At 36.3% G+C, this 21,781-nt stretch overlaps 3 protein-coding genes and 1 pseudogene across 3 annotated transcripts; 2 read left to right on the plus strand and 2 right to left on the minus strand.

Moving 5' to 3' along the window:
* Nucleotides 1-167: 167 nt before the first annotated feature.
* LOC132181437 (GroES-like zinc-binding alcohol dehydrogenase family protein) lies at nt 168-3,393 on the minus strand. The gene is made up of 6 exons (XM_059594650.2): nt 3,131-3,393; nt 2,913-2,980; nt 2,519-2,755; nt 1,092-1,382; nt 734-921; nt 168-569 (listed from the first exon to the last, which is right to left on the minus strand). The coding sequence occupies exons 1-6, from the start codon at nt 3,255-3,257 to the stop codon at nt 377-379; spliced, it is 1,104 nt and encodes a 367-aa protein (XP_059450633.2). The 5' UTR covers nt 3,258-3,393; the 3' UTR covers nt 168-376.
* Nucleotides 3,394-5,666: 2,273 nt separating this feature from the next.
* Nucleotides 5,667-9,077, plus strand: LOC132181067 (L-idonate 5-dehydrogenase). Its single transcript, XM_059594118.2, has 6 exons — nt 5,667-5,843; nt 6,332-6,399; nt 6,571-6,807; nt 7,646-7,936; nt 8,041-8,228; nt 8,785-9,077. Exons 1-6 carry the CDS (start codon nt 5,726-5,728, stop codon nt 8,975-8,977), a joined length of 1,095 nt encoding a protein of 364 aa, XP_059450101.2. The 5' UTR covers nt 5,667-5,725; the 3' UTR covers nt 8,978-9,077.
* Nucleotides 9,078-10,088: 1,011 nt separating this feature from the next.
* Nucleotides 10,089-13,158, minus strand: LOC132182500 (pentatricopeptide repeat-containing protein At2g22410, mitochondrial pseudogene; annotated as a pseudogene).
* Nucleotides 13,159-20,403: 7,245 nt separating this feature from the next.
* LOC132183057 (uncharacterized) lies at nt 20,404-21,018 on the plus strand. The gene has a single exon (XM_059596452.2). It carries the CDS (start codon nt 20,417-20,419, stop codon nt 20,753-20,755), a length of 339 nt encoding a protein of 112 aa, XP_059452435.1. The 5' UTR covers nt 20,404-20,416; the 3' UTR covers nt 20,756-21,018.
* Nucleotides 21,019-21,781: the final 763 nt, after the last annotated feature.

The following is a 21,781-nucleotide window of genomic DNA, read 5'->3' on the forward strand; positions in this document are numbered from 1 at the left end:
TTCAAATTGCAAGCAATGAAATGCTTTTTAAAAACACATAATTTTAAAGGCTAAACTACATTTGGCCAAACCCTTAACTGCGTTTTTAAAAGTCACATTTTTAAATTGCACATTTGAAAATCACAAGCCCAATCGAATGTTCATACTCTACTGTGAGAAGACAAAAGTTTGAGTGCAAGATGACATGACACTGCCATCTGAACTTTATTAACCACAAGAAGGCTACTACCTTTACTTCTTCCAACTCATAAGCTACTAAGTGCAACTCATAAGCTACTAAGTTTTTTTTTCCCCCTTTATTTAATTATTCGTTTCATTACAATAAGTAAACATAGATCCCATTTACAAAGAGAGGTTCATGCCTCAGCAGGTGAGTTTATAGATTAAACATGACCTTAATGGCATTACCACCACCAGCACTTGTTTCAAAGGCTTCTTCCACCTCCTTTTGAGAGAACCCAAACCTGTGTGTAATAAGCCGCTTCACGTCAATCTTACCACTCCTTATAAACTCAAGGCAAAGCGGCCATGTGTTCTTATATCTGAAGATGCCAACCACATCAACCTCCCTATAACAAGTAGAAAACCATAGCTGTTAAGTAAAAGAAAAAATACTATAAAAAAATAGATCAAAAAGTGAAAAAGCAAAGTCAATGTTGCAAAACTATTCAAGAAAATCTAATTCTGTGTATAATTCCTCAGCCCAAAAATGATCATGATTACATCAAAATACCTCGCAGCAGCCGGAGTGAGTGGGACGGTCATCTCGCTGTGACCCATTCCCACAAGGCAAACTTTGCCACCTGCACCGGTGGCGCTCAGTGCTGTTGACATGGTTTTGTCGAAGCCTGCACAATCGAAGCTCACATCTATTCCAGCTCCCATAGCTTTATGTATCTGTACAACTTCTTCAGCCACATCCTGTAAAACAACGATGTTAAAAGATAGCAATGGTGCATTCAAGCGACAGCCATTGGAAGAGACATGGATCCTCCATTCTATTAATACTGAAGGAAGAACAATGAACCAAAGCTTGATAAGATTTCTAATAGAACTATGCATTATCTGTTTGTAAAATAGAATACTGAAACCTGAATATTTGTTGAAACTTTAATAATCCCATCTGCACCGAGCTCTTTTGCAACAGATAAACGGTGGTCATCCACATCAACAATGACAATTCTGGGTGCCCCAAAAGCGCGAGCTGCTAGCAGTGTAACTAGCCCTATGGGTCCAGCTCCCATGACCAACACATTTGTTTCAGGACCAATGTTTGCTCGTCGACAAGCATGAACACCAACACTTAAGGGCTCGCACATAGCCCCTTCCTCCAAGCTCACATTGTCTGGCAGTTTAAAACATAGGTCTGCAGGATGCACCACCTGCCCAAAAGAAAGATTCATCTCAAACACAGATAATTGCACTATATATTTATTTCATCACATTCAATTCTATACAAGAGATGCCCTATCAATAGGATTATGGGAGGCATAGCATTTATATTCCGACTTTACATCACCCCTAACCTGGTTATCAGTTATACGAAATCACTATAAAGTTTTCATGTTTAATCTCTTAATGGTTTATGAATCATTCAAAAATTTCACAAATTAGGAAAACGTTTTCCAATAGATATTTGAAAAGTGCTTGGGCTCTGTTTCAGGAGCATCTTTTTTGCTACATTAAAGCCTTGGTAAGACTAATACCTCAAGTATTTGAGGTTGCCTCACCTTGTGCCCTTTGTCTTTGCCTTTCAAAGTACTACTAGGATCATGTGATACTGTCCTTAAGATCATCACCTAGTGCTTGTGCCACTTAAGTAGGGTCCAGGGAAGGATGACTTGGATATGGTCCTACCCTTAAAATTTTTTTTTGGCATGAAGTGGCACTCTAATATTTGTACTTGCCTTAATACTTTACTATTGCACCAAACAATGGCCTTTAGCAGTAGAATCACGTCATTCAACACTTAAAATTTGTTGAACCAATATGATCAAATCTTGCTGGTAAAATCACAATGAAGGTTCATGATGCATTGTTTTGGTGCGGGCTGAGAGAGCGGTACCAAATCAAGGGAAACTTTGAATATTAGATATAACCTCTAAATAACAGGGGTCAAGGTCGGCCATTTTAGGATACTCCCACGAACAAATCCAGTGGAGAGGGTAGGGTGTTACGGGCAAGTGGCTACCAATGGGGGGTTCGAATTCCTCCTCGACCACAACCGACCAAAAAGGGAAGGACATTTCCCTCTGGGGTAGGATAATCATGATTGGGACAGTGGACCCAAGTGAATTTCTCTTTGAGCTTCTCCGTTTTAACAGGTCATTAACTTTGCATGAACATGGACACAACAAGGTTACATAATAAACTCAAATTAAACTAACAGTATGCTTTTACAAATGACCAGATACGCTAATGCAAGAAGCAGGGGCATAAGTATGTTAAACTAATTGTGTAATATATTGCTACATGTAGATCTCGAAAATTCATAGTTGAAAATGCTGCAAATTATAACCTGATTTGCAAGAGAACCATGGACTGGTGGAGTGGCGAAAAACTTCATCTCCGGGCATAGATTGTATCGACCTTCTTTGCAAAGGTCGCATCGCCAGCAACTGATCCCTGGCTCCAATGCCACGCGGTCACCAGGCACCAGATCCTTCACCTCACTTCCAACTTCCTCTATAATACCGGCACACTCATGCCCAATTACCATTGGCTCTTTAACTACAAAATCCGCACATCTCATGGTCTGAAAATACATCCAACATTCAAAATAGAATCAACCAATATTTTCTTACTCTTTTTCCAACGTTTTCTCAGACACCGGAAAGATGTTAATCGAGATGATCACAGTTCAATAATAACGATAAAAATAATGGGGATACAAAAGATGAAGTGGGGTTTACCCTGAGATAGTGAACATCACTGCCGCAGATACCCACAGCCTTCATCCTAACTCTAACATCATGTGGTCCTACGAAAAGGGCAGTTCAGAAAGAATCAAACAAAAGGGTCGTCAGCAATTTGATAAATATATATAGGAGTGGAAAGCACAACTTCAACAACGCTGATGAAATTAGAACTGTTTAATTGATCCAAAAAAGCAAAGAAAATAGAGTCATACCGAGGGGAGGAAGCTTAAAAGCCTGAATCTTTAGAGTGTTGATACCAACAAGCCAAGCCGCCATGTTCTCTTCTTCACCATCTTTGTCTTCTCCAGCACCTCCATGTGACATCCCTCCCTTACCCATTTGCGCTCTCTCTCTCTCTCAAGAGCTATGAACAAAGTCACAAAGAGATGTAGAGTTTTCTTGCGCTATTTATAATTTGTGAAGAAGAATGGAGAAGCTGTGAAGAAGAACGGAGGGTGAGTCAGCTTCGCAGTGGATATCCTCATCCTCATCCTCATGGGTTATATATATAAAATCATTTATTATTGATTTCAATGGGCGCTTAAAAAACAAAAGGTAAAATATAAAAATATCTCCTTAGTCGTTTTCAAAAGAGTTTCACATATGTGTTAAAAGTAACTCATCAAACTACAAAATTGTGTTAAAAATGTCATATATTTTTTTATATTTTATAATATCTTTTTTTTAAAAGCTAAAATAAAAAACAAAAAAGTTAATTTCTAAAAAATTAAAAAATTAATTTTTTAGTTTAATAAGAATGACATATGTCACCATTTTTATTGGCATTGACATGATATTTAATTTTAAAAAATTAAATTATTTTTTTTTGCATATCCTTAGAACTTCTAATTTCACTTTCATACGACACGCATCGGTTTATAATTTAGGCCAACCATATGGTGTGATTTTTCATTTATCCATATTTTTATACTGCATAAGATATTTGTAATTTAGACCAACTACGGTGATTAATTTTTTTATTATTATTTAAAATTAAAAGATATTTTAGTTTAGTTTTTTATTTTATTAATTTTAGTTTTTAAATAATAAAAGTATCACATGAATATAAAATAATTGTGACATTTGTGACCCACTTTAATAATTGATTGGATTACTTTAACACTTTTTAAACATCAGGGACTCTTTAAAAAAACAGCTATGAGTTTAAAAAAAAAAAAAAAAAAAAAAAAAAAAAAAATTGAATGGACCTGATGGATCAGTAGGTTCCACTGCGATCCAAGATTGTCGTCTTCAAATATAAGCATAATCAATCCGATCACTTTCTGCTACGACATCGACGGGCGCTTATTAATCGGATCAGCCCCCTCTATTTAGTGATAATTACATGCCTTAGTCGTATCTGGAAAGCAGTAGGAAACCAATAGCATACAATTTGGTGACCATTTGAGGTATAAAGTAGAGTTGTATTGCAATTCCCTTCAACCTTTCTCATAGTTTTCTTGCATTTTTTTTTTTTTTAATTAATTTTTTATATGTAAATTTTCTTTGGTACAATACAAAAACAGGAAAAGAAGAAGAGAAAAACAAACAGAACAAGGAATTTGAAGAAACAGGACAAGGATAAGAGACTACTTGTCTGCCATGATGCTAAATTCTTTTTCATATGATTGAGGGTATAATTAGATAAATGCCTCAAATAATTAGGCATCGTTTGGTTCACGGAATGTCTAGTCCATTGGAAAAGGAATAATTACTACTGAGAATAGAAGAGTGTGGAATAGATTAGCTATTCCTATTCATTTGTTTAGTTTTTTACGCTGGAATAGACTAGTTAATCATATTCCTTCATTTAGTACAATTCAATATGTTGGTGAATAGAATCATATTGTGATCAAATTTCCTAAAATACACTTATAAGAGAGAGAGAGAGAGAGAGAGAGAGAAATATAGAAGAATCAGAGAAAGAGAAGGAAATTTAATCTCACAAGTGAGGTTTTTTGTGGCAATTTACACAATTAATTTAATCTTACAAGAAAGAATTAGCTAAACCATTCATTTTTTAGTGGCTTACCTAATCCTGTGTGTATGAGATTAGTAGTCCTATGAGAATAGACTATCCCCAGGAATAGAGTATTATCAAACAAAGGACTAGTTATACCTAATCTTAGCTAATTCAATCTAAGGGTCTATTCTGCAAACCAAATGGGGCCTTAAGCTTTTTTTTTTTTTCTTGGTGTGTTACGTCCACATGAACATTATAATTTGCATCAATAGCAACACTTAATTAGGCCAAAAAACCCTATTTTTAAAAGATTTTATTTATTTTTTTCGTATTTGGCACCATTGAAAATCTTGATCAAACCGAAAAATTTTCGGTTGATAAGAAAAAGTTCTTTTAAGCGGTGTAAAATAGTTTTTTTTTTTTTTTTTTTTTTTATATTTGTAAACAATATTTCGAATTTGAGCGTCTCCTTCTCCGACCATCCGACCTTATTTTTGCATGCACTCCTTCTTGCTACCCGCCGCTGGCGTTGTTGTCGCACCGAAAAATATGAAACTGAATAATGTATTCAGCTAAAATTAAAAAATAATAATAATAATAATAATAAGAAATAGAAAAAACATGTCAAACAAACGAAAGACCGGTAGATGGAGATGGAGGTGGATAGTCCAAAAGAGCAGGTGGCTCCTGACATGTTGCCATGTTGGTAACAAAATGAGTGTTGGAATATATTCTTAAATATGAAATTACAATGTTAGAATATATTCTTAGAAATGGTTATATATATTAGATGACATTTTTGCAAGGATAAAATAAGTTCATTCTCAGAGAGAGGGAGAGAGAGATGTCAGGGGGTAGTTGTACTGAAGGCAAGGAACACGAAGAAGATGGAGAGAATCTGGCTGCTTGGCTTCTTGGCATCAAAACCCTTAAAATTCAACCATATCATCTGCCTTCTCTTGGTAAATTAAATTCTCTTTCCTTGAGCTCTTGTCTGGGCAATGTCTTCTCTCGATTATGTTTGTATATATATATGAAATTCATGGATGCTTGTATTAACACAGACGAACCCTGAACATGATCAAAAGAATAAGAACTTCTGCAGCTTTATGATCATCAATTTTTTCTATATTAACCTTTGCTGAGCTAGTAGGCACGTACTGCTGCGAGCCCTTTTTACCCCTTTCTTTCTTGTCAAACAAGAAATTTCTTGATAAAATGTTTTTGAGTATTAAAACTAAAAAAAATAAAAACTTCCAATAACATTTATATTCCCATTATTCCACTTTATATTGCAGGAGCATGAGCTGATGGGCCTTATTTCATTAACTAATATGATCAGATTATGTTTCACCCAAGCTATTTTATCTAATTAAATACTAATGACTCGATAATACAAGATTTTTTGAGACAGTTGTTCACATTTACCATAAATTTCCTGTAAATTTAGGCCCCCATGATGTCAAAGTTCGGGTAAAAGCTCTTGGAATATGTGGAAGTGATATTCACCACTTCAAGGTAGTATGCTCCTTATCACCTTGTTTATATATATATATATTTTCTCCAACAAATTACATAAAATGGCTTCTTAGAGAGGGAGGGAGATATTGCATAAATTTACTTGTATCAATATTTTTTTGGTGATCACTGATGTCTGCTATGATTGATGTCTTTTTTATCTTTTATCAGACAATGAGATGTGCAAATTTTATCGTCAAAAAGCCGATGGTTATAGGGCATGAGTGTGCTGGAATCATAGAGGAAGTTGGAAGCCAAGTGAAGTCTCTAGCAGTAGGTGACCGTGTAGCATTAGAGCCTGGAATCAGTTGCCGGCAATGCAATCTCTGCAAAGATGGTCGCTACAATCTTTGCCCAGAGATGAAATTTTTTGGTTCTCCTCCTACTAATGGCTCTCTTGCTAATAAGGTACCTAAGATTATATTTTGTTAGTAAGTACACACATTTAGTTGGTTTCAAACCTATGACTTTGTCCTCCATCCTGTTCTTATGGGGAGAGAAGGTACCATTTGACTTTGTGCTTAAGCTCATTGAGATATTGACTCTGTTCAACCGAATTTCATGTATGAATATTTAGAATCTACTATTATTGAGTGACTTAAGAGTTTGTTAACACTATCTCTTCACTATCATGGTGATGGAAAATGAGGCTACAACAGCGCATTTCTGTAGGACTTCAATTTAAAAGAATATACAGACATTTTATACATAATGTGCACTCATGAGGCATGGCCTGCTAGTGACATGCCTACTCTTAGAGTTCATTATATGAAAAGTTATAAATCAAACTGCGACTTTTGATTGCTTTGCCCACAATATATCCCTTCTCCTAAAACATTGCTTGGTTATGGATTGATAGGTTCCAGACAAGCATAGTTAGAACTTTTTATATGCTCTTAATCTGGCCTGCCCATAATCTTGCTAGCTCCTTGATCTTTTTCCTGTTCAGAAGGTTCATCGTAGCGCCAACTAGCCTGCTTATAATCTTGCTAGATGAGCCGCTTCCACTAGTTGTAGTAAACTTCCTTTTAACAGGTGAGGCCCAACATGTGAAATATTTAATTAAAATGAGAGGTAAATTGACGGAGTCAAGGTTTGATCTCAGGACTTTTAGCTCTGATACTATGTTAAACTACTAGTTTTCCCAAAAGCTTAAACAGATAGGAAGAGGTAAATTTAATCACTTAACCATTACATGAACATTCATGTTTTAAGTTACATGCTCGATGCGACTTTCTTGTAACAGGTGGTGCATCCAGCAAATTTGTGTTTTAAACTGCCTGACAATGTGAGCTTGGAAGAAGGAGCAATGTGTGAACCCCTCAGTGTTGGTGTCCATGCTTGTCGTCGTGCAAATGTCGGTCCTGAGACTAATGTATTGATCATGGGAGCAGGACCAATAGGCCTTGTTACACTATTAGCTGCTCGTGCTTTTGGAGCACCAAGAATTGTCATTGTTGATGTTGATGAATGCCGTTTATCTATTGCAAAGAATCTTGGTGCAGATGAGACTATTCAAGTTTCAACAAACATCCAGGTTCCCATTTCTTTTTTTTTTCCAAGTTTGTAAATGATTTAAAGTTGCTTTCCAAGTAGTTTCTTTCTACTTGTAAATGATTTAACTTGAGCGTTATTGCTCAGGATGTCAGTGAAGAAGTAGTAAAGATACAAAATGCCATGGGATCTGGCATTGATGTCAGCTTTGACTGTGTCGGCTTTGACAAAACCACGTCGACGGCGTTGAACGCCACTCGTTCCGGTGGCAAAGTTTGTCTTATTGGATTAGCTAAGAGTGAGATGACTGCCCCTCTTACCCCGGCAGCAGCCAGGTAGGTGTACTTAAATGCAAAGGAAATGCATGAGCTTCTGCAAATGGCTTTTATTTGCCTTTAATTCCCCTACTAACCAAACAAACATCAACTTCCATTAGTTTGGAAGCTTTTAACACTTCGGCATACAAAGCTTGGTCCATGCCAATAACTTTATAACTCATGTCCATTTCCTTTTTCTTGGATTTCCTCTTGAATCTTGGGGAAAGGAACAGATTGGGGATTCTGAGATTGTTTTTGTGATGTTTCGATGGGAAAAAAAAAAAATCTAAAAAACAAATATAATCATGCTAGCAGATTAGGATCCATACCAATCTGATTAGAATTTTGGTACAACTTCCAATGGCTTTAGTGTGGGCGTTTTCATGTGTGTGTCATGTGAGTATATAATACAAGCAGAGAGGTTACTTTCTTTTATTTCTGTGTCTTTGAACTTTGATTTTATGCTGTTGGTTAGAATATAAATTAACTGATTAAATTTATCATTCCGATTAGCCAAACTTTTTGGGATAAGTGACGATTTAATATTGTTGGTCTAATTTTTTCTGGGTGTTAGGGAGGTCGATGTGATTGGCATATTTCGATATCGGAATACATGGCCGCTCTGCATTGAGTTTCTGAAGACCGGAAAGATCGACGTTAAGCCGCTGATAACTCACAGGTTTGGCTTCTCACAGCAGGAGGTAGAAGATGCCTTTGAAACCAGTGCTCGTGGAGGTAGTGCCATTAAAGTCATGTTTAATCTGTAAGAAAGTTCTCACGATGCATGTGAGATGAATGTGAGCTAAGAACTATAACATATGGATAGCCTACTACAAATAAATTGCTTATAACCAATAACTTGATGCACCAGCTTTCTTTGTGTCTTTATGGTTAAAAAAATAAAAGTTCATTGCAAAACAAGGAAGACTGTAATTCTGTATTCAACATACAATGATTGGAGACATTGCTACTCTGCACCTTTGGCCCATACTGGTGGACATCCCATATACTTGTTAAATTTTATAAGTATATCAAAAATTTTCTAAATTCTTTTCAAGTTCTTTTGCTTAGGTCTCTTTGTTTCAAAGTAAAATATTTTATAATATGAGGATATGTGAGGAAGAGAGAAAGATGACGAAGAAGAGTTGCAGACGAAGAGCGTGTAAAAATAGAAGGCCTTAAGAGGTGGGATTAAGACCAAGTGCAATTGTTTGCCCATATTGCTTATAATTCGGACAACCAATTGTGAGAGGGTCCTTGTAAAGCCCACCTATCCGGACACGTGCTTGAGTAGCCTGAAATTTGCTCAGACAAGTAGATCTCATAAGAGGTCCTCTTACAATAGCATTTTCAGGAGGTGTCAGAAAGCAGTAAAAAATTGTTTACGTAGATGAGAAAAGCGTAAACCATTTTACGTTACGAATGTTATTTTCTTTGGTTAACTAAAAATATTTTCAGGTTGACCAATATTTTACGCTACACTAAACACTCAAAAATAAGAAAATCATTTTTTAAAAAAATTTTAAGCCGAAACAAATCTTTTCACACACCAAACAGAAGAAATTTTCCAATGTATTCTCAAGAAACAATGAACTCAACCCTGCCTATTTACAAGAGATTAGTAAAATATGTATGTAGCAGTTAACCTACAGTAGTAGCTCAAACATTGTTTTAATTGAAGTCTAACACCTCAAATAAGGAGGTATCTCTGAAGTGGCTGCAGTGTTCTTCAGCTTGCTCGCATTTAGATTGACGAGATTCAAGATGTTGTTAAGAAATATTTCTTGGAGATGCAAAACCTCAAGTGGACCTCTGCCTCAAATTTCACCCACTAAACTCGCAGGCACAAAAGCCTATATTTGATCATGTTAATTCTTGGAAAGTGTATATGGGGAGAGTTTATTTTTTTCAATGAATAAGCTTCACTTTACAGCTTTACTAAGCAACAAATCAGAATACAATCAGGCGCCAGAAAAACTGGAAAGTCAGCTGCAAACAGCAGCCCAAACTCACTCTCTAAAACTCTACAAATCAGGCTACAACCAGCCCAACTACACCAGACCCACCTTTACAAACAAAACAAGCAAACAATGCAGAAAAAACTTCCCTTTTACAAAACAAGTAGCACTGCAGAACCTTCTTCCCAAAAGCTATAACAGACACAAGAGACTATTTACAGAGGATTCGATCTTGTAAACCCCATCTGCAGCAAATAGCCTTGCTAACGTCAGAAACTACCAGCTCCCATAACTAGAGTACAAAGCTCCTAATCTATTCTCTTCAAAATCTGAATTTCTGAACTCACCACATCCCATGCCACAAGTCATTCCTTTTTTTCCAAAGATGGTACACCACAGCCACAAAAGCCAATTTACATAAATTGACTCCAAGACTTCTACCTTTTAATTCCTTGATTCCCCACTCCAGAGAGTCTTCCCAAACCACATGAGGATCAGCCATCATGCATCTACCCAACACCTCAAGCCAAATCCTCCTACTAAAACTACACTGAAAGAAAATGTGGTCTCTGCTTTCAACATATATGGGGAGAACCTGAATCACGTGAAGGGCTCCAACTCGAAATGCTCAATCCTGTGAGAGAAAAGCGTACAATTTTTGAAAGGTGACAGAAGGGGAGTGGCTCCCCTCCAGCTGGGGAGCCTCCCGTATCAGGGAAGACCGCTAGGCTTTTTCAAGAATAATTTCATTTACTAATCTGAACAGTCCTGCCTAGTGCCTAGTCTAGTTCCTGTTATCCAAAACTTCATTTTCTCCATAGCTTACCAAGGTCGAATCATGTCCCCAAATTATACCAACCTAGCATAATTCATCAGGATTTGGTCACTGACACCTCTCATTGTCAAAATACTGGAACTCTATTGGGCCTTCCCGACATCATCAAAGCCCTCTGACCAATTGTAGCACCAACCCATTTTTCAGTCTGTGATGGGCACCTCCATCAGAGTTTACTAAAACTGCCAATGCACTAAATGAACTGTTCTGTTTGGGATACCTAGTTTTACATTCCGTGCTGAATGGATTCCTCATTTAAGATTGAATAAGATATGGGTCTTGAGAGTTATACAATGTTGTACCATTTACTTCAATTGAACTACAACCAAATGGCTTCTGCACATTGCTTTCCTCCATCAACTCTCTCATTTTTAGAACATCATCCCATCTATCTGAACCAGCGTAAGTATTTGATGAGAGAACATAATTCCCGCTGTTACAAGGATCCAATTTCAGAAGCTTGTTTTTAGCAATCTCAGCTACGACCACATTTCCATGAAGTTTACAAGCACTTAACAATATCCTCCATACCACAACATCTGGAACAAAAGGCATTTTCTTTATGAACTCATATGCCCTGTCTAGATTGCCAGAGCGACTCAAGAGATCCACAACACACCCATAATGCTTCATTTCTGGAGTGAGTCTGTGAACTTTTTCCATACTCTCAAAATATTCCAACCCTTTATCTACCAATCCAGCATGAGCACAAGCTAGTAAAATCCCAACGAAGGCTCCATGAGTTGGCTGAACACCTTCTCTTAACATTTGAGAGAAGATATCGAGTGCAGAATCTGCAAAGCCATTCACGGCAAGACCTGAAATTACTGAAGTCCATGAAACAGAGTCTTTTGTTTTCATCTCTTGGAAAACCTCTAGTGCCTTCTCTACCACCCCACATTTGCAATACATATCTATCAAAGAGTTTCCTACATAAACATCTGCTTTTACACCATGCTTACGTATGTAGTCATGAACCGACTCGCCAACGTCAAGTGACCCTAAATGGGCACAAGCAGAAAGCACACTAGCTACTGTTATTTCATCGGGTTTCACCTTTGCCGCCATCATTTCTTTGAAAAGCCTCACTGCCTCAGTAAACTCGTTAGCTTGAGAGTAACCCGTGATCATAGAAGTCCAAGAGATCACATCCCTTGTAGGCATATCATCAAAAAGCTTCTGCGCAGTAACTAAGTTCCCCACTTTCACATACCCCATTATCATGGCATTCCATGAAACTATATTCCTTTCCCACATCGTATCAAATACTGCCTGCGCCAAATCCACTAAACCACGCCGTCCGTACATATCTATCATAGTGTTCCCCAAGTAAACATTGATCTCAATACGATTCTCCTCAATATACTCAACCATAAAGTCTGCAGTTTCCCATTCACCCAAATAACTACATGCTAAAATAACTTTCATCATTGTGACCCCATCAGCCTTCACATTTGCGGCTTGCATTGCTTTAAAAAGAACGAAAATCTCCTTAAACCTATTGCACTGACTATACCCACATATCAAAGAGTTCCAAGAAACCAAATCTCTATTGTTCATTTTGTCGAACACCCTCTTTGCAAAAACCAAATCACCACAAGCAGCGTACATGTGAATCAAAGCATTGGAAACAAAAACATACGATTCAAACCCAAGTTTCAAACCATGAACATGAAACTTCTGGCCCTGAACAATGTCGGAAACTCTAGCACAAGCCTTGAAAACAAATATTAGGGTCAAATTATCCCCCGTTCGTCCTCCGTGATACATACGGTTATAGAAACAAATTGCTTCACTAGGTTGGTCACTCAGTGACATACCACGGATCATATGGTTCCAGACCAGCAATGTGGGCCGCTGAATTTGGTTGAAAGCGAAGCGCGCCTTGGATAAAGTTGGTGGAGATAGCGCGTAGGACTTGATAACCTCAGAGATTGAAGACGGGTCAGTATAAAGGTGGGTTCTGATGAGGCGCGCGTGAAGCTCTTTGATCGGTTTGAGGGAGCTTGGGCTATTGGTTAATCGCTGTGATTTTTGGGTCTTTGTGTAGGTGCTGAAGTGGCAGGAAATGGGTCTTGTGAGTTTCATGAGGAAGGGGTTGGATTTGAAGATGAGACCCGCTAACGGCTACTCACTTACTCTTGGGGAAGAAGACTAGAAGAGCGCCTGAACCGAAAAGTGGGGGAGTAGCCGATGGTCAAACGGCAAACCGGCTCGGTGAGCGACTTGCCGTTTCTACAGGTTTGATCATGAAAGTCGAGGGGTAAACGACCTTTTGCCCTGAACGACCGAAGACTCATTGCTATTTTAAGTTTCAACGAGTCATAAGCTCATGGCAGGCTAACCTTGTCTGGGCGGAATGGGCCCTTGCCAGGACCATCTTAACATGGTATGGGTTCCTTGATTGTGGGCCGAGGTTTGAACGTTTTATGGCAGTGGTTGTGTATTGCTTAAAGAATGATTGATTTTTTCTAGTGCCTATAAGTTTTGACACAACCCGCAAATTTGAAATGAACTCAACATAAATTAGTGAGTTACGATTTAGTAGAATAAAATTTGAGTCAAACTAGGTTGACTCGATTAGACATGATTAATAAATAAGTCAATTTCGGGTCACCCTGGTTAATCCGTAAGTAAACTATATAACTTGTATAAATTAGAACATCTTTTGGTTTTTTTTTTTTTTTTTTACCATTAAAATATTTAAACCCTAAAGTAGAAGACAAAAAAATTATCATCATTCTCATCCTTAGTTGGAAAGATTTAACTCCCATAGTATATTTCATTTTCATGTTCAACAATTGAGAATTTTGTTAATTAAATGAGTTATATTGGTCAAGTCGGGTTAATCCACCACAACATATTTATTAAATGGGTTGTGTGGGTTGGGTCATGTCACCCTCCTATTTAAATGGGCCGTGTTAGGATTGAAAGAACTAACTCGTTTAATTAAATCAGTTGAGTTTAAATTGACCCATATAGTCTTATATTCATACCTCAACACGAATTACAACTCCTAATCATACTCAAACGGAATACAATTACTTCAATGGGCGTCATTTATGACAGGAAATACTATTTGTATATAAATAGTGGCAAGAATCCTCCTCCAATTCTATAATTCTCAACAAAAATTTTTATTTATTAAAAAAAATAAAAAAACAAAACAATCGTGCAATCATAAAGAGGTAGTCAACCAAGCTTTTTGTTAAGCAGTCGAAATCTTCCTTGTAGACAAATCGTTTAGGGTTACTTCCAAGTTTCCTTCTTTCAATTTGAAATTGGTAACATATCCCCCTCATGTTGTCGATCACTTCAAAAAATAGTCGTAGCACTAAAAAAATGCCACAATATTGCAGTCTTGGAGATAATTGACACTAATTAATTGTTGGTGGCCAACAATTGATTAGTGAATCATACATGCAATTGAATGAATCATCATCACAATTGTAGAATTATATTGATGTAACTTCGCATTATTAGTGTGTAATGATGGATGGTGACACAAATTAAAACCAATGATTATCATTTGTTGTGGAATTCAATGAAACTGTCATTTTTGGTCATGTCTTTTCAAATTTTGTTTGGTATCTTTATTTGTTGTGCCCAACACCAACTTTCTTTTCCACATTATTCCTGGCTAATTGATTTGATTGGATTTTCTCTAACATTTGTTCGTTGTTCAAAAAGGAAAAGAGAAAAGATTGGGTAAACCGCTCTAGTAGATAAAAGAATAATTTCAGATTAGAACAATAGTTATTGATGAATTTTCCCTTTCTGCCCAAAGCCGAACAAAAGTAACATGGGCCAAATTTAGGGGGTGTTTGGCAAATGGGATGACCTAAACACTGCAGTTGATATAGATTGATGTGATAAAAAAGTAAGAATGTTTGGTATAAAAAATGAAAAAGTGGTATGGAAAAGTGAAAAAGTTTTGTTTTGTAGTGATTTTTTTATTTGAATAATAATAAAAAATGAATGATTTGATATTAAAAGTGAAAAAGTTAGAATGTTTTGATGTTGATTTTTTTGAAAAATGGTGATGAACAGTGTTTGGCCCATCTCCATCCCCATTACCAAACAAACCCTTAATATATATTTGGAGTCGTTTCCTTTGTAGACTTCCAACTAAGGAATAATATTATTCCCTCTCCTCTCTTTTACCTACCCCTTACCTCTACCCATTTAGAGAATATGATCTTCTTCGGTGTATTTTAGATCGAAGAATATCTAATTAATGGTTAGAATTTCTCTAAAAAGATCTTAGGGTCAAAAATAGGACATCTATTTCATTAATATAAATAATAATAAAATATTATTTATACTTTAAAAATAATAAAAATTTTAAAAATATTTTTTAAAAACTAAGGCAAAGTTTTCCTCCAAACTGGGTTGAATAAATTTCCTTCAACTTAGTCTATAAAGGTGACATATGTCCATTGAATATGTGAGATTCACATATTTTTCTAATAACAGTGACGAAGTTGAAATAGATTTTATTAAAAACTCATGTGCATCTTAGATGTTATTAAAAAAAGCGACACATGTCACTTTTATATACTATGTTGAAAGAAATTTCTCAAACTCAATTTGGAGAAAAACTTTGTCCAAAAACTAAAGAGTGGCCGGACCACCCCGGTTGGCTTGGGGTGGCCGAAGCCACCCCATGGCCCATGGGGGTGGTCCGGCCACCCCCTATGGCCAAAAAAAAAAAAAAAATCATTTGGCCTTTGGGGGTGGCTAGACCACCCCATGGCCCAACGAGGGTGATCCGGCTAGCCCCAAGGGCCAAGCTAAAAAAAAATAAAATTCATTTGGCCCTTGGGCGTGGTCTGGCCACCCCCAAGGGCCAAACGAAAAAAATAAAATAAAAAAATCATTTGGCCGTTGGGGGTGGCCGGACCACCCCCAAGGGCCATGGGGTGGTTTGGCCACCCTTGGTCGGCCATTGGAGTGGCTTTCAAGTCGCCCGCAGCTAAAATGGGGTGGTCCGGCCAGCCCCTATGGCCAAGATGGGTGGCCAACCACCCCTTATTTTTTTATTATTATTTGATTTATTATTATTTTTATCTTAAATAATATTTTATTATTATTTTTTTGTTAGTGGGACATGTATCCCATTTGTGACTCTAGGATTTCTGAAAAGAAATTCCAGCCATAAACTGGATACCCTCTAGTCTGGAGAAGATCCTATTCCCCCATTCAGAGCATTAAAAATGTATTTAACTTTTAATTAGTGTGTTAGAGCATTTACATTAATGAAACAGCCAAATGCTACTTTTATCTAAAATGACTTTTCAAATTTGTAAAAAAAACCCTTACATTGGATTAGAAAAAAAAAAAAAAAAAAAAAGCAAAATGGATATTGGATTGGAAAAGCAAAAAAAAAAAGTTAAATGTAGTAGTACTTTTTAAGGGAGCCATTTTATTTTTTATTGTTTATCTCACCTGTTTTATTTTTTATCCAAATGTTTTCCCACTTTTCAAGGGGTGATTGGTTTTTTTTTTTTTTTTTTTTTTTTTTTTTTTTCATGGAAATAGTTTTTTTTTTTTTTTAATTAAAATTAATAAAATATTATTTTAATATAATAGATAGAAATATAGCTAATCGGATGTAGAGGCATTTAAAAATTAATTAGCTAAACTAGATAAAGTGAGTTTTGAGGAGCCATTTTGCATAAAAATTTAGCTCCTCCATTGTGAATGCTCTTAGTTGATAAAATGGATATTAATTAGAGGGCTAGAAGCTTAAGGGTAAGGGTAATTAATTAAAGATTGCTGCACAATTATTTGACTTGCAAAACCTCAATATTTGGTACTACCAAAAATTTGAGTAATGCTATAAGTCTTCTTACAGTCTTTCTAGAGTCATCCCAAATGTGATGTGACTTTTAAAACTACTAATAGATCAAAAGTTAATAAATCACATCTCAAATTCAACGGTGATTTTAAAAGCCAAATCACATTTGGGATGACTCTATGAAGACTTATAGCATTACTCCAAAAATTTTGGTCAAACCGAAAACGTTTTTGATTGACTAAAAAAACTTTGTTTAAACTACTTAAAATGGTTTTCCTTTTAAAAAAAAAAAATTCCGTAAACAATTTTTTGACTTTGAGTTTTTCCTTCTTATACACACTTTCTCTCTCAAATCTCAATTTATTCTATGTCGCCGCCAGAAGCCACCGGCAACTGAAATCTGCCATCGGAGTTTGCTGGCCGCAGGAAGTCATTGGAAGTCATCGGTTGTCGCCCACCTCTGCCGTCGTTGTCGGTATTCACCCGATGCCGCTGTCGTACAAGCCAAACTTCAAAAATATTTACATGCATTTAAAATCATTTTTCTGGTTGAAAATATTTTCCAACAAAAATATATTTTAGGTTGAAACAAATCGTTGTGTTAATTAACCAAATTAAAGTTTCCTAATTAGGTGTGTAGAATATTAAATTTTGATAGGTAGTTAACAGGATTACTTAGCATGAGTAATAGGCAGTCCGATTCCCACGCCACCGAACCCCAAAAGAAAGAGCGGAAAAAAACCAAAGGGGGAGAAAAAACTGGACAGTTTGTTGAGGCTAATTAATTTATGGAATGCTAAAGCTACTCAGTAGCTAGCTAGCCATGGCGTTTTCAAAAGAGAGAAGGCATTAAAAAAAAAAGTCTAACTTGAAAAATTATTCAGTCCAGAACGGCAGGAAATTAAAATAAATTTCAATGTAAAAAGCCCATTCATTTAAATTTTAAATAATATAATAATCCAATTGTTGAATCATATAATATAGATTGATATGTGAACTTAATCTTATTGATTAATAAGAGTAATCATTAATTTGGTGGTTCCCAGATATGGGTCCATGGTATAAAAATATAGCATGCATGAGCCCTAGCTTTCACGCAATTATAATTAGCTAGAGTCTTAATTATATATACTACTTGGTATCTTGATGGATACATAACAAGATATTAATTATTTCCATCTTCCTCTCAATATTTAATCAATTGGACATTGAGATGTCCCTTTTAAGTGAATTTAGTATCTTTGTAGAAAGACTTTTTGCGTACAAGTTATCATGTGAAAGAGGGATATAATCCATGAAAGGTGACTCAGTGAGTTACCAAGCTGATATCAAGTAAATCATTAGTTGTGGTGGTTTGGTAGCCTCAAATGAAAATTTTAAGTGGTCGGGCATATATTAGGTTGAGCGTTTGACTCACAAAATGAATATTCTCAATCCTATTAGTATTAACCATCTTGAGCAGTGACGGAGGAAAGGGGTGGCCGCCGATATAGGCAATAGCCACCCCCAAACTCATAAAGAAAAAAAAAAAATTATAAGGGAAATTTTTATTATTTTTTTATTTTTTTGCATATCGGCCCCTAGCAACACAATTTATTAGTCCTTGGCCCTTACCTATACTAAACTCTGCCTCCTCCTTGAATTCTTGAGTCTCATTAATGCCTGATCATGTAAATTGATTAATTAGGCTATGACTCAGTCAGATTTCAAGAAACTTAATTACCATAGCAACTAATATCAAGTAAATTAAGAGGACCATAGGAAATGATTTTTTTTTTTTTTTTTTTTTCTGAGATGAAATTAATTACATAAACATCAGCATAATTATTTGAAATGGATACGATATGCAAATCATTTTCTATTTTAATGGATAGAATATGTAGCTCTCTTTTTCTCTCTATCAATGCTTGAAAGAATTGACCCAACTACAACCAATACACAGAATGGCCTGTAGCTATGATCATCCATTCCATTCCTGGCTAATAATTAGATAAAATGATGGGAAATCAATATAAGATGTATTATGACTGGGGATAAATCAGATTCAAATATAAATATCACAATCACACAAAATTTCTGGCCACCTCCATTTTTCACGTCCAAATCAACCATGAAATTGAACCCTTTGTGACTTCACTTTCCACTGTCCTTCAAAATCTCCAAACGCGTGAATGACTTGGGTCAGCCGGTCCAAAATGGAGCATTTTGAATTCGTTTTGGATTTTGCAAGCAAGCAGGCCTCTATGAGCTGAGGAGGGAAAGAGACTGTTTGAGATAGGCTTAAGGAATTTACACACAAAAAGTTACGCTAACACCAATTTCTTCGCACTCATAAATAACTTTTAAAATTACAATTAGATTAAAATTTAATAAAAATCTATTACAAATTCAATGACAGTTTTAAAATCTAGTTATGGGTGTAAAAAAGTGGAAATATGTGTAACACTACTCATTGTTAAAAGTACTTTTTAGCCTTTTACTCTAAAAAAAAGCCTGAAATTAGGTTTTGGAAAGCTTAAAAATGATATTTTTTTATAGACAAAATTTCTAATTCTTTAATGAATTCCGAACAAATTCAAAGCTTGAGACCCTACTCTATTTCTTAATGCAATCTCGAACAGGTTTTAGGTCCACATCTGAACAAGTTTGAAGCCTGGAACCCCGCATGGTCCCTTGCAATAGGGTTGGGATTAGGTTAGGTGGAGAGTGGGGATGTGGGGGTAGGGGGCCTGCAAAAATTAGATGGGTATAGTTGTTCCAAAGGTGGTGAGTGGGGGAGGCCACAAGTCTTTCACGCAATTTGCCACTTTCCCACACAAATGGCGCTCCCACATTTCCACCCTAATCTTTATTTTTCTCCATCTTCTTTGCCTCCATTCTCTTTCTTTCAATACCAAACTGCCTCTACTATTGTTCTTAAAGTCTGCAAGTATATTCATTTTATATTAACGAGTGTTTTGGGTAGTCGTCAAAGGCTGTCACTTTGAAACATATCATAATCTTAACTTAACTTATTCCCTTCAACTTAATATTTTTATCGGACCCAACATGGCAACATGCTTGCTCTTTTTTTTTTTTTTTTTTTTTTTTTTTTTTTCCACATTTCCACTTGTACTGTTTTTTACAGTCATCGTACTCTTTCGCCGTTGTTGGGATTTCTTGTTCCTCTAATATAAAATAAAATAACAAATCCCCAAGAACAAAAATTGACCACTAGATTATATATATATATTTTTTATTTTTCATCCATATAGAAGTTGCTCAACTAATTAACGCCGCCCAAGACCTTATTTTATTCATCAAAAATACATAAGCCCCACGTGTCAAAATTTCACTCACACTCTCCAAAAGCTTTGTAAAATAAATATTATTGAGGCCCTTTTCAGTAATTAGGCGAGTAGGAAGGTGATGATTCCATGCTACATACACTTCAAACACTACACATACAACCAAGTCCAACTTCTCCTTGAGCACAACTTCCTCCCAACGCAAACGGCGTTGACCTGACCCACTCTCTCTCTCTCTCTCTCTCTCTCTCTCTCCCCGCAAAATATATTTATAGACGTGTAGGGAGACACTGAATTTCAAACCCATCTTCTTTCTGCTTTCATATATGGCTTCTTCTTCCTCTCCCATGAAGGCTCCGAAATCCGTCGCTGATGTGGCGTCATGGTATTGTGCGATTGTGTTGTTGGGCTTGATCTTGTTGGCCTCCATAAGGGAGAATTCCCTCGCAGATGAACCGGTGAGAGGGAACCAGTTCTCGGAGCGGCCCTGCGACGAGATTTATGTGGTCGGAGAGGGCGAGACCCTCCACACCATCAGCGACAAGTGCGGCGACCCGTATATCGTGGAGCGCAACCCGCATATCCATGACCCGGATGATGTGTTTCCCGGGCTCGTTATCAAGATCACTCCCTCCAAGTCCACATCAACGAAGTATCTGAGGTAGTTCATAAATTTTTTTTTTTTTTCCTTCCCCTTTCCCAATACAAACGATGTAATATATAAAGAATGATTCTCATATGAAGTGGAAACTATTTGGAGCACAGAAGACATACCTTTTTTTTTTTTTTTTTTTTAATGTAAAGGATGATGAACACGGCAGCGTTTTTAATAAGTTCATGGCATAGGTTATTACGCAAAGAAGGTGATCTACTGATCTTTGACTCTTTGTCCCTGCAAAGGTTGTATGATTCAGAGAAATATAAAAAATTTCTGGGGTTCATTTTTTTTGGCTATCGGTGTTTCTTTTGTTTGTTGGTAATTGTCAGAATTACTCGAAGAATGATTCCTTAACTTTAAGAAAGAGTAATTAATAAAAAAGAAGTAATTATCTTTAGCCCTATAAACTACAATTTATTATCACTTTGTCTCTATGAACGACAATTCACTTTACCTCTATGAATTACAATGCATTGTCATTTTGCCCCATGAACTACAATGCATTGTCACTTTGACCGTTTGAATTAATGCCTTTAACTGGCGGAATGGGCCTTTGATTGACGGAATTGAGGTTTTGAGCACAAAATGATCGTTCATGGGGTTGGGTCTCACAGTTGATAGTTCATGGGGTCAAAATGAAATGCGTTGTAATTCATGAGGAGGAAAATATAGTTTCCCCATACTTTGGACAATAAGAGATACAATTTGTGTTAGCATATTGAGTTTTGATTATTTTAAAACATAGATATAAGACTTTAAAAAAAAGGGAAAAATATAAAAAAAGCCCCTCAAACTACCAGCCGTTTTCGATTTAGTCCTATAATATTTCAAAAGTCCGTTTTCGATTTAGTCCTATAATATTTCAAAAGTGATAAAGTAGCTCCTCAAACTACCAAACTATTGCATTTTGGCCACTCTATTAGTCAAAACCGTCGTCGTTTTGTTATGGGTAAGTTACTACAATGCCCTTTTATGAAAAAAATAAAATTTTGGGAAAAATATAAAAAAGCCCCCCAAACTACCAGCGGTTTTC

Source organism: Corylus avellana, chromosome 5 (genome assembly GCF_965113065.1).
Source record: "Corylus avellana chromosome 5, dhCorAvel1.hap1.2, whole genome shotgun sequence".
NCBI classification, from domain to species: Eukaryota; Viridiplantae; Streptophyta; class Magnoliopsida; order Fagales; family Betulaceae; genus Corylus; species Corylus avellana.